Below are 16,034 nucleotides of genomic sequence, written 5' to 3'. Positions count from 1 at the left end.
AAAAAGATTATTTGAGAGAGCAGGCGAGCGGGCACAAGCAGGGGGAAGGGCAGAGGAGAAGGACAAGCAGACTCCCCGCCGAGCAGGGAGCCCGATGCGGGGCTCGATCCCAGGACCCTGGGATCATGACCTGAGCCCGAGGCAGACGCTTAACGACTGAGCCGCCCAGGCGCCCGACAGTTTAAGCAATCTCTGCACCCAACATGGGGCTTGAATTCACGACAGCAAGATCCAGAGGCACACGCTCTACTGACTGAGCCAGCCAGATGCTCCCTCTTCTCCTAAATTCTTAGGCCCATTTTTTTTTTCCTTAAGCCTATTCCTGCTACACCACTAACTTCTCTTCGTTGCCCGTACTTCCTCTAAAGCACTTTTAGTGATTAGGCCCTTGGGTGGCAAACTTTTACGGAAGCTAGCGACGTGATTACACGGCTCTGCCCAACCTGGCCTGGACTGAGGCCACAGCACGGGAGGGCAGCCACGAGAAACGGAGCTGTGCCCTTCCGGGTGGTTTCCTCCTGACAGCCGCGCCGGCGGTGTCCGTGTCACGCTCTAATTCACAAGTCGGCATAACAAGTTTAATACACGTGATGATAAGCTGAAAAGTGTTAGTGAAATAGGACTGGGATTTGTTTTTCCAAACATGTTTCCAAAGGCTATTTTATTTTAAAACACACACAGAGTTGGACACGAAAGCCTTTTTAAGTGTCGTGGAGAGCATTACACGGATGGCTCTACCGGTCACCTCTTCCTCTCCGCTGAGCCCGTGGCTGTCCTAAGAAGCACGAGCAGATGGCTCTCTTCCTTCATGCCCCTGCTTGCTGGAGTGAGTCCTTGGATGACAGCAATTATGCGACCAAATTTCCTGTAACTGTTTGGCAATATTAAAGTTTTGCAGTCACTGGCTTTCCTACTGGTGTCTTACAACCTGAGGGGAAAAAAAAAAAAGCCCATGAAATGACCTTGAGTTTGCCCTTCCTCATCAAGCTGTTTAAGCCTCGTGGTTTCAGAGGCTGACCGAGCACCGAGGAGAACACCCGCCCCTCTGCGGGGGGGAAGCAGCCCCGGCCCCCACCCATGGCCCTACAGCCAGGGGCAGAGCCAGAATCAGAACACAGTTTGCCTTCGGGACTTTCGTTCCAGTATGTTCTAGCACATTCATACCCATGTCATATTTGCCACCTGTGATTAAGAAATCAATTCCGTTATCCTCACAGAATGAGGGCTTTGGAGATTGTTTCAAAGCTAGATGCTCCTCTTACCAAACTCAAAATCGAGTTTCAAGGGTACATAGTCTCAGATTTCAGACATAATATAAACAGAAGATGGAGATTTCAACCTTCATATTTTCTTCAACAAGAAACTAGCATGTCCATCTTCCCCACTGATGTCAACCACTCCTCTGCCTTCTACCCTTTTTCTCGGCCACTCTGCTTCACCACACGTTTTCCCCTTGTCCCACCGGACGTCGACCTGAAGCTCTTCCACGCAGGCCTGACAAACGTACTGGATTAGGATTAGGTACAAGAATACTACTTACAAGAATATCCATTCAACAATGTCGTGCTTATTCAATACAACCAGCAGATAGTATTTTTTTTTTTTTCAAATACTGACACCTCCCGTTCCGAAACTACCCCATCATTCCTAAGAGAAATGTTCGCTACTTCCTCTGACCTCTTCGATCTCTTTCCTTACATCCACACTCTTGACTCTCTTCCTACTGCAAACAAATGACCCTGCCTTTCTGGGCTGAACTACCTATTGACAAGCTGACGGCGTCTGGAGAAGAGTAAGGGTCAGATTACCCTCCTAACGATACGCTATCAGCTCCAATTCTGAGTTCAGGAAGTCTATATGCTGTGAACACTGATCCCAACCCTTTGCGAGGGAAAGAAGGGATCCCTCAGTAGAGAGGAGGAGAATAAATCCAAGGACTCAGACAAGAGGTATTTTCTCCATGTCCACCGAGACGGGATGTGAGGGGCCCAGATCTCTGACCCTCATTAGTTATGGTAGACACTGACAGTTATGTTGCAGAAGATCGACCATGTTCTGCCTGCTGTGCTTCCTCTGCACTTTCTCTCTATTTCCCTTGAGAAGAACCTAGATGATATAAATAATTCTGTTTGTATTAAAACTCTGTTGTTCATTTTGATAAAGTATCCGGTGCCACAGTCTACTTTCTCGTCTTACTGGACGGTGATCAATACAATGTGAAAACCCATCACGGGTCCCTGAACTGTACTTACCGAGCATTTCTTCTAATTTTGTCATGGCAGGTTCGTTCACATTAAATACAGTGTCACTATTTCTGGGGAGAAAAGCAAAAAGCTCTTATTACGTAAACTTGGGTGGGGGAAGTCGACATTCATTATTATCTTATATAGTAAGACTTCTTTTCTTTTTAAGATTTTATTGATTTGACAGAGACACACAGAGAGAAGACAAGCAGGGGGAGCAGCAGGCAGAGGGAGAAGCAGGCTCCCCGCTGAGCAAGAGGCCACTCTTCAATTCCAACTCTTCAAGCTGGGCCACTCTTCAATTCCCTCACTCAGAACAGGAAACAGCTAACCATCTGCACACACAGGTGTGTCTTTTTGTACTACACATGCATGTTTGTGTGTGTATATAAGTGCGTGCACACACACACACACACACACACTCTCTCTCTCTCTCTCTCTCTACTACACTCCCCCAAAATCTTATAATTCATCTACACATTTCAATATTAGGTCAAGGCCAAAATGCTGGCCTAAAATTCTTTCTTTCTTTGCTTCAATACCGTCTTCATTCATAACTACACAAAACTTGCACAGTAACTCATACTGACATAACTCATCGGGAGGCAGGGGAGGGAAGCAGGATATCCTGTTTCGAGGACTCGCTCTGCATTCCGTGCCCAGCGGCCGTTGGCGGCCACCGCTGCCCAGCCCCGTGTGCGGTACTTACACTTTCTTCTTCTCCACCACACCTAGCCTCACAAAAGCTGCTAAGGCATTTTTCTGCACGTCGCAGGACAAGACATCGTAACACTGCGAGGCGCCTGCGACACAGGGAGGAAGAGTCAGTGGGCCCTTTTGTTCTCAACTGCAAGAAGTCGCCACGCACGGCGGTGTGACTAACCTCGATCCAGAAGCTGACCCGTGAACTTTCGAACTCCCGCCAAGTACTGTTTCTCAGTGAAGCAGTCTTCCTCTTCATTCAGGAGGTATTTGCAAATTATCTGATTTTAACAGAAAGGGTGAGGGGAAATGAAAGAGAAAAAGGCAGCCAATCGGCCTGCACGGGCGACGGCCGCGCCGTGGCCCCCAGGACAGGAAGTTGCGTCGCGTCGCAGCAGAATGAAGGCTCGCCAAGGCTGCAGCACAGAGAAGCTACGGAATTCTTAGGAGGTCGCTCTGGAGCGGGTATCACTGCTTACCGTTGGAAAACAAGAGTGTGAACTAGTACTGACATTGCTTAAAATACACTTCCTCACTCGAATGGTTGCGAGTTGAGTGAATTACCACCGGCTGAACAGGTCTGACGCTGCTTAGGAAGAAAGCGGCCGGATTCTGTGTAACTGCTTTTTCCCTAAAAACACCTACGAGCCTGTCAGGCCCCCAGATGCTCGATGACTTATACCGCAAACAGGTGCTTACGGGCAGAAGGAGCATTTCTCAGCTGCCCGCTCAGTGCGGGACTTGGCGCAGGGGCTCGCTCTGTCGCGGGTCAGAGCACCCCCCTGCCAGGATGTCGGTCCCGGGGGCCGCTGACCAGCGCGGAGCACTCAGAGCTCAGAGCCAGGGTCCGCTTCTGGCGAATACATCCGGCCCCTGTGAGGGGCTCCGCTGCAACCTCCCCTTGCCCTTGGAATCCTGGCCCCATTCCTGCCCGGCCTCTCTGCCACCCTCCTCCGTTTAACCACCCCTTCGAGCTCTGACAAGCTCTTCTGGACACTTGCCCTTGAATCTTTACTTCCCCTTCCACTAGCCTTTAGTGATACCATCACTGACATGATGAATCATTCCAGTCTCGCGTTGACTGAGTGCCTGCAATGTAGCAAACACCGAGCTACGAGAAAAGCCTCGAAGGTACAGTATGATGGCACTCGGGTCTAGGTGTGGTTCTGGGCATCCTGAAGCTGTTACACTCTGGGGTCTGTAAGGGACCCCTTTAGGGGAGCAAGGTCTTCACCTGACTGGTGACTCTTCCAACCTGCTGAGCAATCTCTCTAGTTCCACCATTCACCTGGGGAAGGCACCTGCCCTCCGGACCAGAAGGAAGCAAGCACAGGGTGGGGTCTTAGTTATACTGGATACGGGGAATGAAGGAGAACTTGCAAAAGAGATACATACCTGATAACATTCCACAAAAGGTTTAAAGAGACCTATTAAAAATTCTAACACGGTATTTCCTTTCTCTGTAACTAGGATGTCTCTTGTCGTCACTTGTATCGTCTCGTTTTTACAGAGGAGGTAACAGCCTTCTTCAAAGTCCTGGGAAGGGAGGGGAGAAGAAGGGAGCATCCACTAATTTAGGTTAACAGGGACTCTGCTGGTCTCAGTAAACGCAGCCATGGGTCCTCAGAACTAGAGAACACCAGCTAATTCCACAACCCGTCCAAAAGGTTCTACTTATTAGGTAACAGCCAGAGAAGCATGTGTTCGAACACTCAAAATGCTGAACCCCAAACACACCAGACACACAAGAGATTCAGGAGCCTTAGAAACCATGACCTGGGTGATGGCTTTTTCTCACTCTGCACAGCCACATTCCTTAAATTTAAATAGAGCATATAGCCAGTCCTAAAGATATGTGGAATTATGCTTATGCTCAAAAAACTGCTGACCTCCTTCTCAACGGAGTAAAATCTGGGCTCCTCGGCACAGTGTACAGAAACCTGACCACCTTCTGTCTATCCTGGTATATCCCCCGCCCTAGCACACCTGAGGTCCAGCTCTGAGGGTCCGATCCCTCACGAGCTGTCTATACCGTCAGGCAAGACCACTGCTCTCTAACCTCAAAGCAAAGGGCCCCATACGTTGCAACAAGTCGTTAACAGGAAAATGTGTACCGGCTGATAATTTTTTTTAACAAAACAGTGTTGACTTACTTACAGTGGCTGCACTCAAGGTTTAAGGTTTAAGATTTTCTTTTCACCAAATAATCCCTACGTTACTGATTATCCTTGACTAAGAATCAAAACAGAGCTCATCGAAATGTGACTGTCCAAGAGTTTTGTTTTTTCTGCTGCGTACAGCCTTGGGGACAGGGAAGTCACACGTGTGAATCCAAGCCTACCACTTCCAGAACTCACACTGTGAACACACTTGTGCTCTTTGGCTGTAAAGATTTACCTTTAGTGCGTTTCCTGGAAGGAAGATGAACTCATCTGAAAAAACACTGAGCAGGAAGTGAAAGCAACTGTAGACATCCTCTGGAAATAAATAAATTACATCCAATTACAATACTGGTTTTAAACTTTCAGGAAGTACCAAGAAGTCTACAATTCTCCAAAGTGTACCACTCCAAAGGCATATTATTCAATGCCAAGGACGAGAATGCAGGCCCCCAAAGGAAATTATACAGCCAATCCCAGTTTTACCTACAGAGTGCACTACAGTGTAGCAGTGCCGAGAGCTGGACCTGAGTCACAGCCAGGCCTCTACCCAGATCAGTGTGCTGACGTGTGAGAGGCTACATTTCTTAGAAGCTAGGGTGCTTCACGTTCCCCTGCCCATGGCTCCCGAGTAGAGAAGGAAAGGAATGAATTACTTCGATCCCTTCTCTAGTCCTATTTCCTGTTGTCTTTCCCATATCTTTAGCACTAGAATACGCCAGCACCTAACAGAAAATACTGTCTCATTCTCCAGAAACATAGGTCTCCCCTGCCCATTAGTTAATGAATAACAGAGGTTTCTTCATCTTTCTGACACATGCTATGAACGTTCTCATTAGAAGAATATGCAGACATGTGGACACGAAGTGCTGTCTCCAAGTTCAGGGTGGTCCCAACACTCTAGAAGACCATGCAGGTACCATCCCCATAGCTGTGAACGAACTCCGATGTAAGAAACCTCAGAACTAAGACCAAGATTTAAGTTTTCCGTGCCTTGAACTAAGCTGACTTCTCTGGCCCGTTTCCTCATTCACAAATGAGGGCATGGACACAGGACCTGAGGCTCCTTCCAAGGCTAAAGGTCAAAGTCTGACTCTTCCTTAGAATGACCTATGGAGCGTTGAAAAACAAAAATGAGGACATCAGCATCTGACCCACACTCTGCACCAGTCGAAAGGTGGGGCTCACCCTCCAGTAACTCCAGGGGAGCCTGGGTAGAACACCCTGGACCTTGACGACAGGTTCCTGGGAACAGAAGGGTGTTATTCATGGTTCCGCTCCTCAGTGCCACTAGAACACGCCTGCGTATCCACATGGCACTCCTGCACTGCTGGACTGTTTCCCCACCCCCCCACCTTCTGTCAGATGAGGGAGAAAGGGCCTCAGGCCTGGAGACGGAGAGCTGTGCTCTAATCTCACACCCGTGCTCAGGGAATTACGTAACTCGCTAGGCCTCGCTTTCCGTATTTATAAAAGGAGGGGTCTAGGTTAATTTCTTCAGTCCCTTTCCATTCCCAAATTTGAAGCAGAGGGCCATGCGCTGGGGGCACAAACCTAACTACTTCTGAGTGTACAGGCCCCACTTTTGCTGCTGTCTAGGGTGCACACGTGTGGCTGAGCACTGTAAGGCTTCAAATGTTGCTCCCTATGTGGAACCAGATGGCCGGGTCTCTTCCAAAGTCCAAGACCCCATTCCCACGAGTTACCTTTCCGGAACCCGGGGGTCATCTGCAGTGCCATAGCTACTAAGGAAGGGCGGACGAAAATGTTGAGCAACTGGTTCCTGTAGGCCGAGCACATGAGGAGGGTGATGTGCTGGAAAATAAGTCCATCGACCACTTCGGAGTCTCCGGAGTCCATATTCAGAACCACCTGGTCTTTGACGAGGCTAGCGATGTTGGAATGCAGGAGAATGTTGGACTGGATAACTTCCTCAGCAGGCTCATTATCTACACACAGAGACAAGTCATTCAGGCGGGCGGCGAGATGGGACGGGTCTCTGCTGGGTGTCCAGCAATGCTAGTGGCCTGGCAGATTCACTTTCAAGTGCCAGGTTCGAGCCCTGGGCTCTACCAATCGAAGTAATAAGACCCTATAGGAAAACCACATTTTTTTTCTTGTTTTTTCTTTTGTTTTTTTTTTTTTAATTAATCTCTGTGCCCAGTGTGGGGCGCAAACTGATGACCCTGAGATCAAGAGTCACATGTTCTTCCAATGGAGCCAGCCGGGCGCCCTGTGAGAGAGACTATGAACGTACCACAACTGTCTCTCTCAGGACATTTAACACGCCTTCTTATCTACCCCCAATCTGTCAGCCCTTCTGAAATACGTATCGACTCCCGCTCTGAAAACCAACACTTCCTCAGGAACCGAGTGTATCCCAAGGACTGTAATAGCAAGTTACAGGACAAAAAAATCACGTACCAGAAGGTTCACGGTTAGAATGTGCTTCATTCGCTCACACACACACTCCCTGCTTAGACCAATTAATTCCAAGACTGCAAGAATATTGCTTTGCAACTTTGCTGGTGAACCAAAGGGCAACCCAAGAGGCGCTCCCCTAGCACCAGGCGTCCCTGAGCATGAGGGATGCTGAGGAGATCTTCTGGTTTTCCCACATCGGAGAAAACGAAACGACGGGGCCCATTTCAGATTCTGGTAACTCACTCCACTGACACTTCACTAGCCTGGAGATAGCCAAGGAGTTAGAACTACCGAAGCACACTGGAGACATCGTGACAGTCAGCCTTCTTGGCAAGGGAGATCATTTTCCTGTTACCCTGGGCCACAGAGCTGGCTGCCGGGCTACGTAACCATAGAGACACTGCTCCAGCTGGCCAACGAGGTCGACCGAGGGGTGTGGTTTTCCTTCTGGGCTCACAGGCCTTGGGCCAGCTTGCTCGAGGTAACGATACAACCTATGATACTGTTATACACATCACAGAGCACGGAGTGGTATGCCAGGACAACAGAATACGGTAAAGAGCTCCAGCCATGAGAACGCAGGAGAGGTGAGTGAAGTAAGAAGAAAAAAGGAACTGAATTAGGAAATGGGCCGAATCACTCTCCATGACTGCTACTTAATACCCACATGGTAGCTGGAGTTATTTTAGCTGCTCAACAGAGACTCTCAGCCGTGGACTGGCCGCGCATCGACCCCACCTTGCAAGAGCGAAGCGCTTGGAAGGAGGCGCTCGTGTTCTCACAGGCTCCCGGGCCTGCAGGAGTTGGCACTTTACCTGTTCTTTTCCAGGACCTTCCACCTGAATCACACCCCCAGGAGACCATGAAAATACTGGGACACGTGTCTGATTCATCTTCATTTCCCCACGGGTGACCGCCGTCCAGTTTGATGTCCCTTCTGTGAGCAGTTCTGCCTAAACATCTCGTAGCTCCTCCCCAGCCGGGGCAGGCTCCTGCCCTTCTCACCACGGCTGAGCGGCCTCCCGTCCCCGCCCCCAACACCGTGGCCCACCTTTAAAGCTGACATGGGCTGTTTGCTGTCGCTGTTTGCAGTCATGCTTCCCTGCTTAAAATCTGCCCCATCTTAGCAATCCCTCACCCACTGGTCTTCCTGAATGGCTCCTACTTTTCCAACAAGATGAAACCTGACATCAAAAGTCACTTCTACGAAACCGTCCCAGAGCGGGGACCCTTCCCTACACAGTATTCTCAGCAACCCTCTGTGGTCTGTCCGTAGCTTTTTTTTTTTTTTTTTAGTATTTTCTTATTTATTTGAGAGAGAGAGGGAGAGAGAGAGTGCACATGAGTAGGGGGAGCAGCAGAGGGAGAGGGAGAAGGCCCTGAGATCACGACCTGAGCCAAAGGCAGACGCTTAACCGACTGAGCCGCCCAGGCGCCCCCATCCGTAGCTCTCTCTGTTTACTTCACTGGACCTTGTCTCTAGATCACCCAGCCCTGACTTCCACAAGCCAGGAGAACCTCACAGGGGCTGCAGCTTGTCCCCTTTGTATTCCTGGCCGTTCCCAGCACCGACCAGACTCAAGAGGTTTAATGAGTGGACAGCAGGGAGCTGCGTATAAATGAACCCCACTTCTGATGGCGGCGGTCTCTGCAATTTTAACCCAGAGAGATTGAAACCGGGACTAAAGCTAACCCTTGTCATATAACCTCCCAAACTCCCAGCACAGTATTTATAACTCTAATGAGGCTTTTACAAAGCTGCTGTTTTCAGAGAACCGTATAAAGTTCTACACGACTGGCCCTTTAGTCCTTAGGATGCAGTGAGGCAAACGGGTTGCGAATATAAGAAGGTTTAAAAGGAGGGCGTACCAGCCCGGCCGTGGCGAGCACGGAGTCGTGCACGGAACTGTCACACCAGCGCTGCACACCAGAAACAAGCAGGACATGCTATGCCGACCGTGTTTCGGCAACAAAAATTTAGAAAAAATGAAAATAAAGAGGTGGCGTGGAGGGAGGAGTGCGTGGAGGACGAGAAGATCCACTTACTGTCCGGGCCGCTGGGTGCCGAGGAGACGGTGTTCTCCAGGTACTGAGTCTCCGGGAGGACACGGCGTGTGAACCACTATTCATTCTCGAGGGATCACTGTGCTGCACAATGTCCCAGAGTGATACAAACAAGGAAAATTTTCTTTCTCTTGGAGCAAAGCTTTGCTCCGTGTCCTGTATAGGCTTTTTCATGCTTGGGCAAGGATTCTTCTAGAGTAAGAAATAAAAGGCGAGCACTCTCAGGACAAGCATCCCACATACGTACCGGGCCAAGTGAGGAAGCCCCCGAAGGCCTGGGTTAAGCCTTTGAGCCACAAAGTCTTCTCCACCAGGGCGTCGAAGTCCATGGCCGGCCGGTGCTGGAGCAGAACGGCGGCCGTTAGGGCCCAGGGGCTCAGGACCAGGTTCTGGATCTGCAGCAGCTGCATCTTATAGGCCACTTCCGTGACGAAGGCGTGCACGTCCTCCGGCTGCTTCTGAGGAATATACCTACGAGAACAGCGAAGACCGAAGACCGAGTCACCGCTCTGCGGCCTGCGCTGGTGCGAGTGGCAGGGGAGGCGGGGGAGACAGACCCTTGGGAAGGCTTCTCCGACTTTCCGCCAACCAAAGTCTCTCAGGTCACGCTGCGAGACGACACCCTGACTTCACTACAGTGTAGCCTGTCCAAGGGGACAGAGTCCTATTCTTTCGGGTTCCAGGCAAAAAAAAAAAAACAACCCACAAAACCCACAACTGCTGCTGCTCTACAAACGGACCCATCAACTCCCCTGTGAGAACGGAGGCCTCCGCCACTAGACCGAACGACAGGGTCCTTCTGGAATCCTCTGTGCTCTGAACACCTGTCTCCCAGAACACGCGTGCCAGGGAACATGTGACCGCTCATGTCTGCACTGCACAGGCCATCCAGTTTGCCTGGCGGGCGCGCTGCCCTTCTGAAAAGCTCAAGGTCGCCTGCCGCGTGCTGCCACGATCCTCGCCTGACAGGTTCCTCAGGCGCGTGTCAGCAACCTTGGAATCAGATGCTCTCCGGAGCCTGGACAGCGCGGGATGAAGCAGGATAGGTGCAGGACCTAAAGCAGCGCCACGGTAAGGTGGCTTCGCGTGAAAGCTAGGACCCATGAGGGCGCCCGGTCCTAGAGAACACCTGGCCGAGCCAATCTGAGAGCTAGAGAGGGGAAGCTAAGCTGACATCCGCTTCAGAGCTGAGGGAGCTGCTAGTGACGCACGCCGGCGGCCGTGGGCCCCCTGGCATGACAGACACATGATGAGTGATACTGTAGTCACGGGCAGCCTGGCTGAGCAGATGGGTTCTGTCTCCCTTACCTCCCCAGGGTGCTTCTCCAGATGAAGAAAACCCAGGTGTGTATCCGTACCTGCATCCTGAAAGAACCTACCACATTCCTGGGCCCATGAACCTACAACCTGCCTGGGTGGCCCAGTCGGTTAAGCATCTGGCTCCTGGTTTCGGCTCAGGTCACGAGCCCGTGTCGGGCTCTGTGCTCAGCCCCGGAGTCTGCTTATCCCTCTCCCTTTGCTCTCCTCCCCCATCTTCCCACAGTCTCTCTCTCTCTCTCCCTCCCAAATAAATAAATAAATAAAATCTTCAACAAAACAAAACTGTAACCTTGAGGGTAGGGAGTCACTCTTATTGTCATGTAATCCCTTCCAGGGTCAAAAATAAATACCATATACTTTGGCTGACCTACCAGTAGTGCTCAGCCACCGTCCCGCCCACAGAATGGGCTGGGTACTAAGTAGCGGAGTACAGTATAGGCAGGAGGGGACTGGTTCTCCTGAGAAGAACGAGCAGCACCGTCTGACTTTGTGTATTTGATATACATACTCTGCGGCTGTATAATTGGCAAATATAATTCTTTCCTTAAAAAATTTTTTACCTTTTATGTAGTTCTCCATACCCAGTGTGGGCCTCAGACTCACAACCCCAAGATCAAGAGTCACATGCTCCACCCGCCGAGCGGCCAGGCGCCCCGCAAACATAGTTCTTTAACTGGAGCTTTCTGCTTCCCTGCTATGTGATCTTGGATAACCAAGTTTCAGTCCTAGAAGGGGTCAACTCAAGAAGCCCAACCACACTTCCAGATGCTCATCCTTATTTCTACATCAGTTATGAAAACACAGGTCTTGCACCTTGGAACCAAATTATATGGGCTCCGACTCATCCTCCCAGCTGCTAGAGATCGAAGTGATACCGGGTCGCCAAAGTACACATGGATATTTCCAAAATTTTCAGAGAGGATCTTCCTGGCTTTCAACAATCCCTAATAGTAACAACACAGAGGGAATGGAACAAAGAAGAGTAAGTTCAGAAAGGAGCTGGTGTACAAACCAGCATTTTCTCTAAATTTAAGGAAAATCAAGTTTGGTTATCCTTTACGTACAGTTGTAGATTCTTTTGGCTTTGGAACCCCTAGAAGCTCGTACACGTAAAGCGTTTCTTCCAATACTTTATCATAACTGATGCTGATTGGAACAAGGTAGGTATCAAAAACTTCTCTTTTAAAAAATGGTTCCATCACAATATTCAGAAGACCTGTCAACAGGGAGAAATGGTTTTCTGTATGTAGTGAAACGTGGAGCGAATGAGGGTCTGTAAACAGGAAGATACTGAAGTGTACGTTTTATATCCGCAGCCCATACATAGAAACAGTTACAACTTAAAGAAACAGTTACACTTATGAAGAAAAAAATGATCTTGCCAAAAAAAAAAAAAAATGTCAAGCTGTAATTAGCAGCTATGATGACCCCACACCTGGGAGTGTATTCTTTCGATCTCTAAAGGACCTACCAAATTTCGGAGTCAATGTCTTGGCAGAGCGACTTCTTGTCCCTTCGAGGAAAAATTCAACAGGAGCATAACCATTCTTTAAAGAGAAAACACAAACAAACAAAACAAAACACAAAACCCATTGCCTACTCTCAAAGTGAGAAAAGGTTCTTCTGATTCCTTTCCCCAAGCTGTCCCCAACCCCAGCCTGAAACAGACCGTGGGGCACAAGTAGCCAAGTGGGCCACTCGGGAGTGAAGAATTTAAGTAAGATCCTACGGCAAGCTCACGCCTGGGCGAAAAGGAAATGCGGCTTGAAGGTACCAGGAAATTATCTGCCTTTACCCGCAACATGGTTTTCACGTATTCAGAGAACACCGCCCAGTAGAGTTTATTGCCACCAAAGGTGCGCCGCATGAAGAAGGCGCCCGACATCCGCAGCAGCTCCCCGACCATCTTCATTCCCAGGAAGTCTAAACAAAACACAGAGAAGGGGTTCATCGGTATTTGCAGATCCTGAAACTTTCTATAAATACCTAAACCCACATTCTGTAAAGAAACAGCAGAAGACACCACGATGATATCACTACTCATACTTCCCGAGCTGAAAATCCGTCCGAAGAAGTATCTAATAGAATCATGGGAGAGAAGGGACAGTGTGGGCAGGCCCACTGGGAGGCCACTTCGTGCGCCCCCACGCGCCTCCGTGTTTACAACCCGACTGACCTGAGACGGAGGGGGGCCACGGCAAGCAACATGACAAGCTCGGTAACATCACCATATCGAGTTCTTTAGCTACTGCTTCTGCTTGACGACAGACCAGCCTGTGTCTTCCATGCTTGACAGCTGGACAGATCAGCTCCCACCTTCCTTTTTTTTTTTTTTTAAACCCAGGAGATAAAAATATCAGCCTTCTTTTAGTGGCACAGATTAAATAAAGCAACTCTGGGATGCTTTATTCTACCATCAGTTTTAAAACCCTCCTTTTTTCCGTTTTCCCTAACTTTCAAAGAACTTCCTCACATGTCTGTACAGATGAAAATGCTTTTCAAGTACTTAAGTCCCTGGCAATTTTTACCTTACCTTTGACTGCATTTATTAACCAAGGTGTATGCCGAATCCCAACTTTTCTGGCTCCCTCCAAAGGGAGAAAATAAATACTGGTTTGCATGAGCAACCCTGCTTTTAGGAATCAGCCCTCCAGAAATAAAAGCACCGATATGAGAATATACTGTGAAACTGCAACCACAGAACTATCCAACCATGATAGACCTACGCTGCTGAATGTCATAACGTTAGACATGAAGTTAGACCTTGATCTTACACTGTATATAGAATTAACTCGAAATGGATCAAAGGCCTAAATGTAAGACCTAAAAGCATAACATGCTTCAAAGAAAACAGAGAGAGAAAACTTCATGATGTTAAATGTGGCAATGATTTCTTGGACAGGACCCTGAAAGCACAGAGGACAAAAGACACTGACAAAGAAACTGGGCTACATCACCACGAAAAGCTTCTGTGCATCAAAGGATCCACTGATAGACTGCACAGTCAACTCTGGGAGAGATTCGATGGGAGAAGGGAAAAAATGTTTGCAGATCATGTATCCAGTAAGGGATTATTCTCCAGAATACATAAAGAACTCCTACAACTCAAGAACAACAATAACAAAAACAACCCAATTCAAAAATGGGCAAAGGACTTGAATAGATACTGTTCCAAAAAAGATACAGAAATGGCCAACAAGTACATGAAAAGATGATCAACACTGCTCGTCATCAGGAAAATGTAAATCAAAATTACACTGAGTACCACGTCCTACCCATTAGGATGACTGTGATTAAAACAAAACAAAACAAGAAACAGGGATGCCTGGGTGGCTCAGTCGGTTTGGTGTCTGCCTTCGGCTGAGGTCACGATCTCAGGTCCTGGGATTGAATCCTGCAGAGCAGGGAGCCTGTTTCTCCCTCTCTGCCTGCCGCTCCCCCTGCTTGTGTTCTCTCTCTCCCTCTCTCTGACAAAAAAAAACAAAACAAAACACAAAAACCACAAGAAAATAAGTGTTGGATGCAGAGAAACTGGACCCTCGGGCACTGCATTGGTGGGATATGAAATGGTACAGTCACTATGGAAGACAGTACGGTGTTCCTCAAGAAAATTAAAAAAAAAAAAAAAGAAAAAGAAAATTAAAAATAAAACCAGCACATAAGCTAGCAATTCTACTTCTGGGTATATACCTAGAAGAATTTAAAGCAGAGACGCAAACAGACATTTGCCCACCTATGTTCATAGCAGCACTATTCAGAATAGCCAAAACGTGGAAGCGACCCAAGCATCCACGGGCGGAACAACGGATAAACAACATGTGCTCTGGACGTCCAGGCAAACAGGACTCAGCCTTTAGGAAGAAAATTCTGAAACATGGTACAGCATGAGTAGATGATGCTGAGTGAGAGAAACCAGCCATGAAAGGACAAATCCTGTAGGTTCCACTCGTATGTGGTATCTAGAGGAGCCAAATTTCTAGGGACAGAAAGTAGAATGGTGGTGGCCAGCGGCCGGGGGGACAGCAGAAGGAGTCAGTGCTGACTGGGGACAGAATTTCAGATCTGTAAGATGGAAAGTGGGTAGAGATCCGTGTGTGGATTCACAGCGTGAATGTACTTAATACCACCAAACTATATGCTTCAAGACGGTTACAGTGGCAAACATAATATTTTGTGTATTTTACCATAATTAAAAATATGTAAAAGAAGAAAATTAGATTTTCTGACCTTAGAGATAACCATGCATAAATTATCAAATAAAAAAAGCAAAGGCAGATCATACATACAAGTGGTATCTCATTTACAAATCTAAACCAAAACCCCCGTGTGCACTCGTCCTTGTTTCCGTCTGTAGTGAAGCACAGCTCAGAGAGACCTAATCCTGACTATCTGGGGTTATATTTATAATATATCTATTATATTATATTAATTATCTATTATAATATTTATAATTATATTTATAATATATTTATTACATTTGCGACATGGTCACTGGGGTCAGACGGCAGAAGGGAGAGGGGATCTACATCCTCATTCTCAGTCACCAGTAAAATCATTTCGGTGACTATTTTCACTCTAATAATGAAAGCAGAAGAGGAGAAAAACAATACGCACCCATTCCCGCGGCTATGACAGGTACCGGTAAATCATAGTTGTATAAGAGAAAAGACAACATCAGAAAGTCAATGTAACTTCGATGACTGGGCAGCAGGACGACTGGGTGCTCCTGGATGGCTCGCTGCAGCTTTAAAAGAAAGGTTACAGTTTGAATACTCTCAGTTTTCCTATTATTAAAATCACATGTCACATCAGCAAATGGAAGAGCGGCTATATATGGACAGAGGGAAGGCTACGGATGCCCCCCTAATACATACAGAAAACTTACGTCAGAGTTCTAGTTAAATTACGTCGCATAATGCAAGAACATTAAAAATGTACATTTTATAGATCATCATAATAGAGATGATCACTAACATATTAGTAGGCCACCATATTAAGCATTTTACATGCACTGTTTAATATCACATATTTGTAAATAAGGCCTAAGCATTAGGTTCCCCATTTGTGACATGGTCACGCATCTCATCAATGGCCAAGCCGCGAGTGGAACTGAAGTGAGTCT

General features: G+C 48.0%; 1 protein-coding gene across 2 annotated transcripts in view; it reads right to left on the bottom strand.

The window, feature by feature from the left end:
• The window catches only part of GNPAT (glyceronephosphate O-acyltransferase), a 35,764-nt gene continuing 19,730 nt past the window's right edge, over window positions 1–16,034 (bottom strand). For both annotated transcript variants that reach the window (XM_080822747.1, XM_080822748.1), the window contains exons 4-16: window positions 15,527–15,656; window positions 12,708–12,835; window positions 12,384–12,459; window positions 11,977–12,128; window positions 11,726–11,856; window positions 9,840–10,063; window positions 6,811–7,053; window positions 5,343–5,422; window positions 4,341–4,481; window positions 3,127–3,226; window positions 2,953–3,046; window positions 2,253–2,314; window positions 1–928 (exon numbers count right to left, since the gene is read on the bottom strand). In XM_080822747.1, coding sequence (XP_080678873.1) covers window positions 885–928; window positions 2,253–2,314; window positions 2,953–3,046; window positions 3,127–3,226; window positions 4,341–4,481; window positions 5,343–5,422; window positions 6,811–7,053; window positions 9,840–10,063; window positions 11,726–11,856; window positions 11,977–12,128; window positions 12,384–12,459; window positions 12,708–12,835; window positions 15,527–15,656 — 1,605 coding nt within the window. In that variant the 3' untranslated portion in view covers window positions 1–884. The remainder of the gene's footprint in view (window positions 929–2,252; window positions 2,315–2,952; window positions 3,047–3,126; window positions 3,227–4,340; window positions 4,482–5,342; window positions 5,423–6,810; window positions 7,054–9,839; window positions 10,064–11,725; window positions 11,857–11,976; window positions 12,129–12,383; window positions 12,460–12,707; window positions 12,836–15,526; window positions 15,657–16,034) is intronic.

The sequence above is a fragment of the Martes martes genome (assembly GCF_963455335.1).
Source record: "Martes martes genome assembly, chromosome: 14".
NCBI classification, from domain to species: Eukaryota; Metazoa; Chordata; class Mammalia; order Carnivora; family Mustelidae; genus Martes; species Martes martes.
This window is presented reverse-complemented; position numbering and strand designations above follow the sequence as displayed.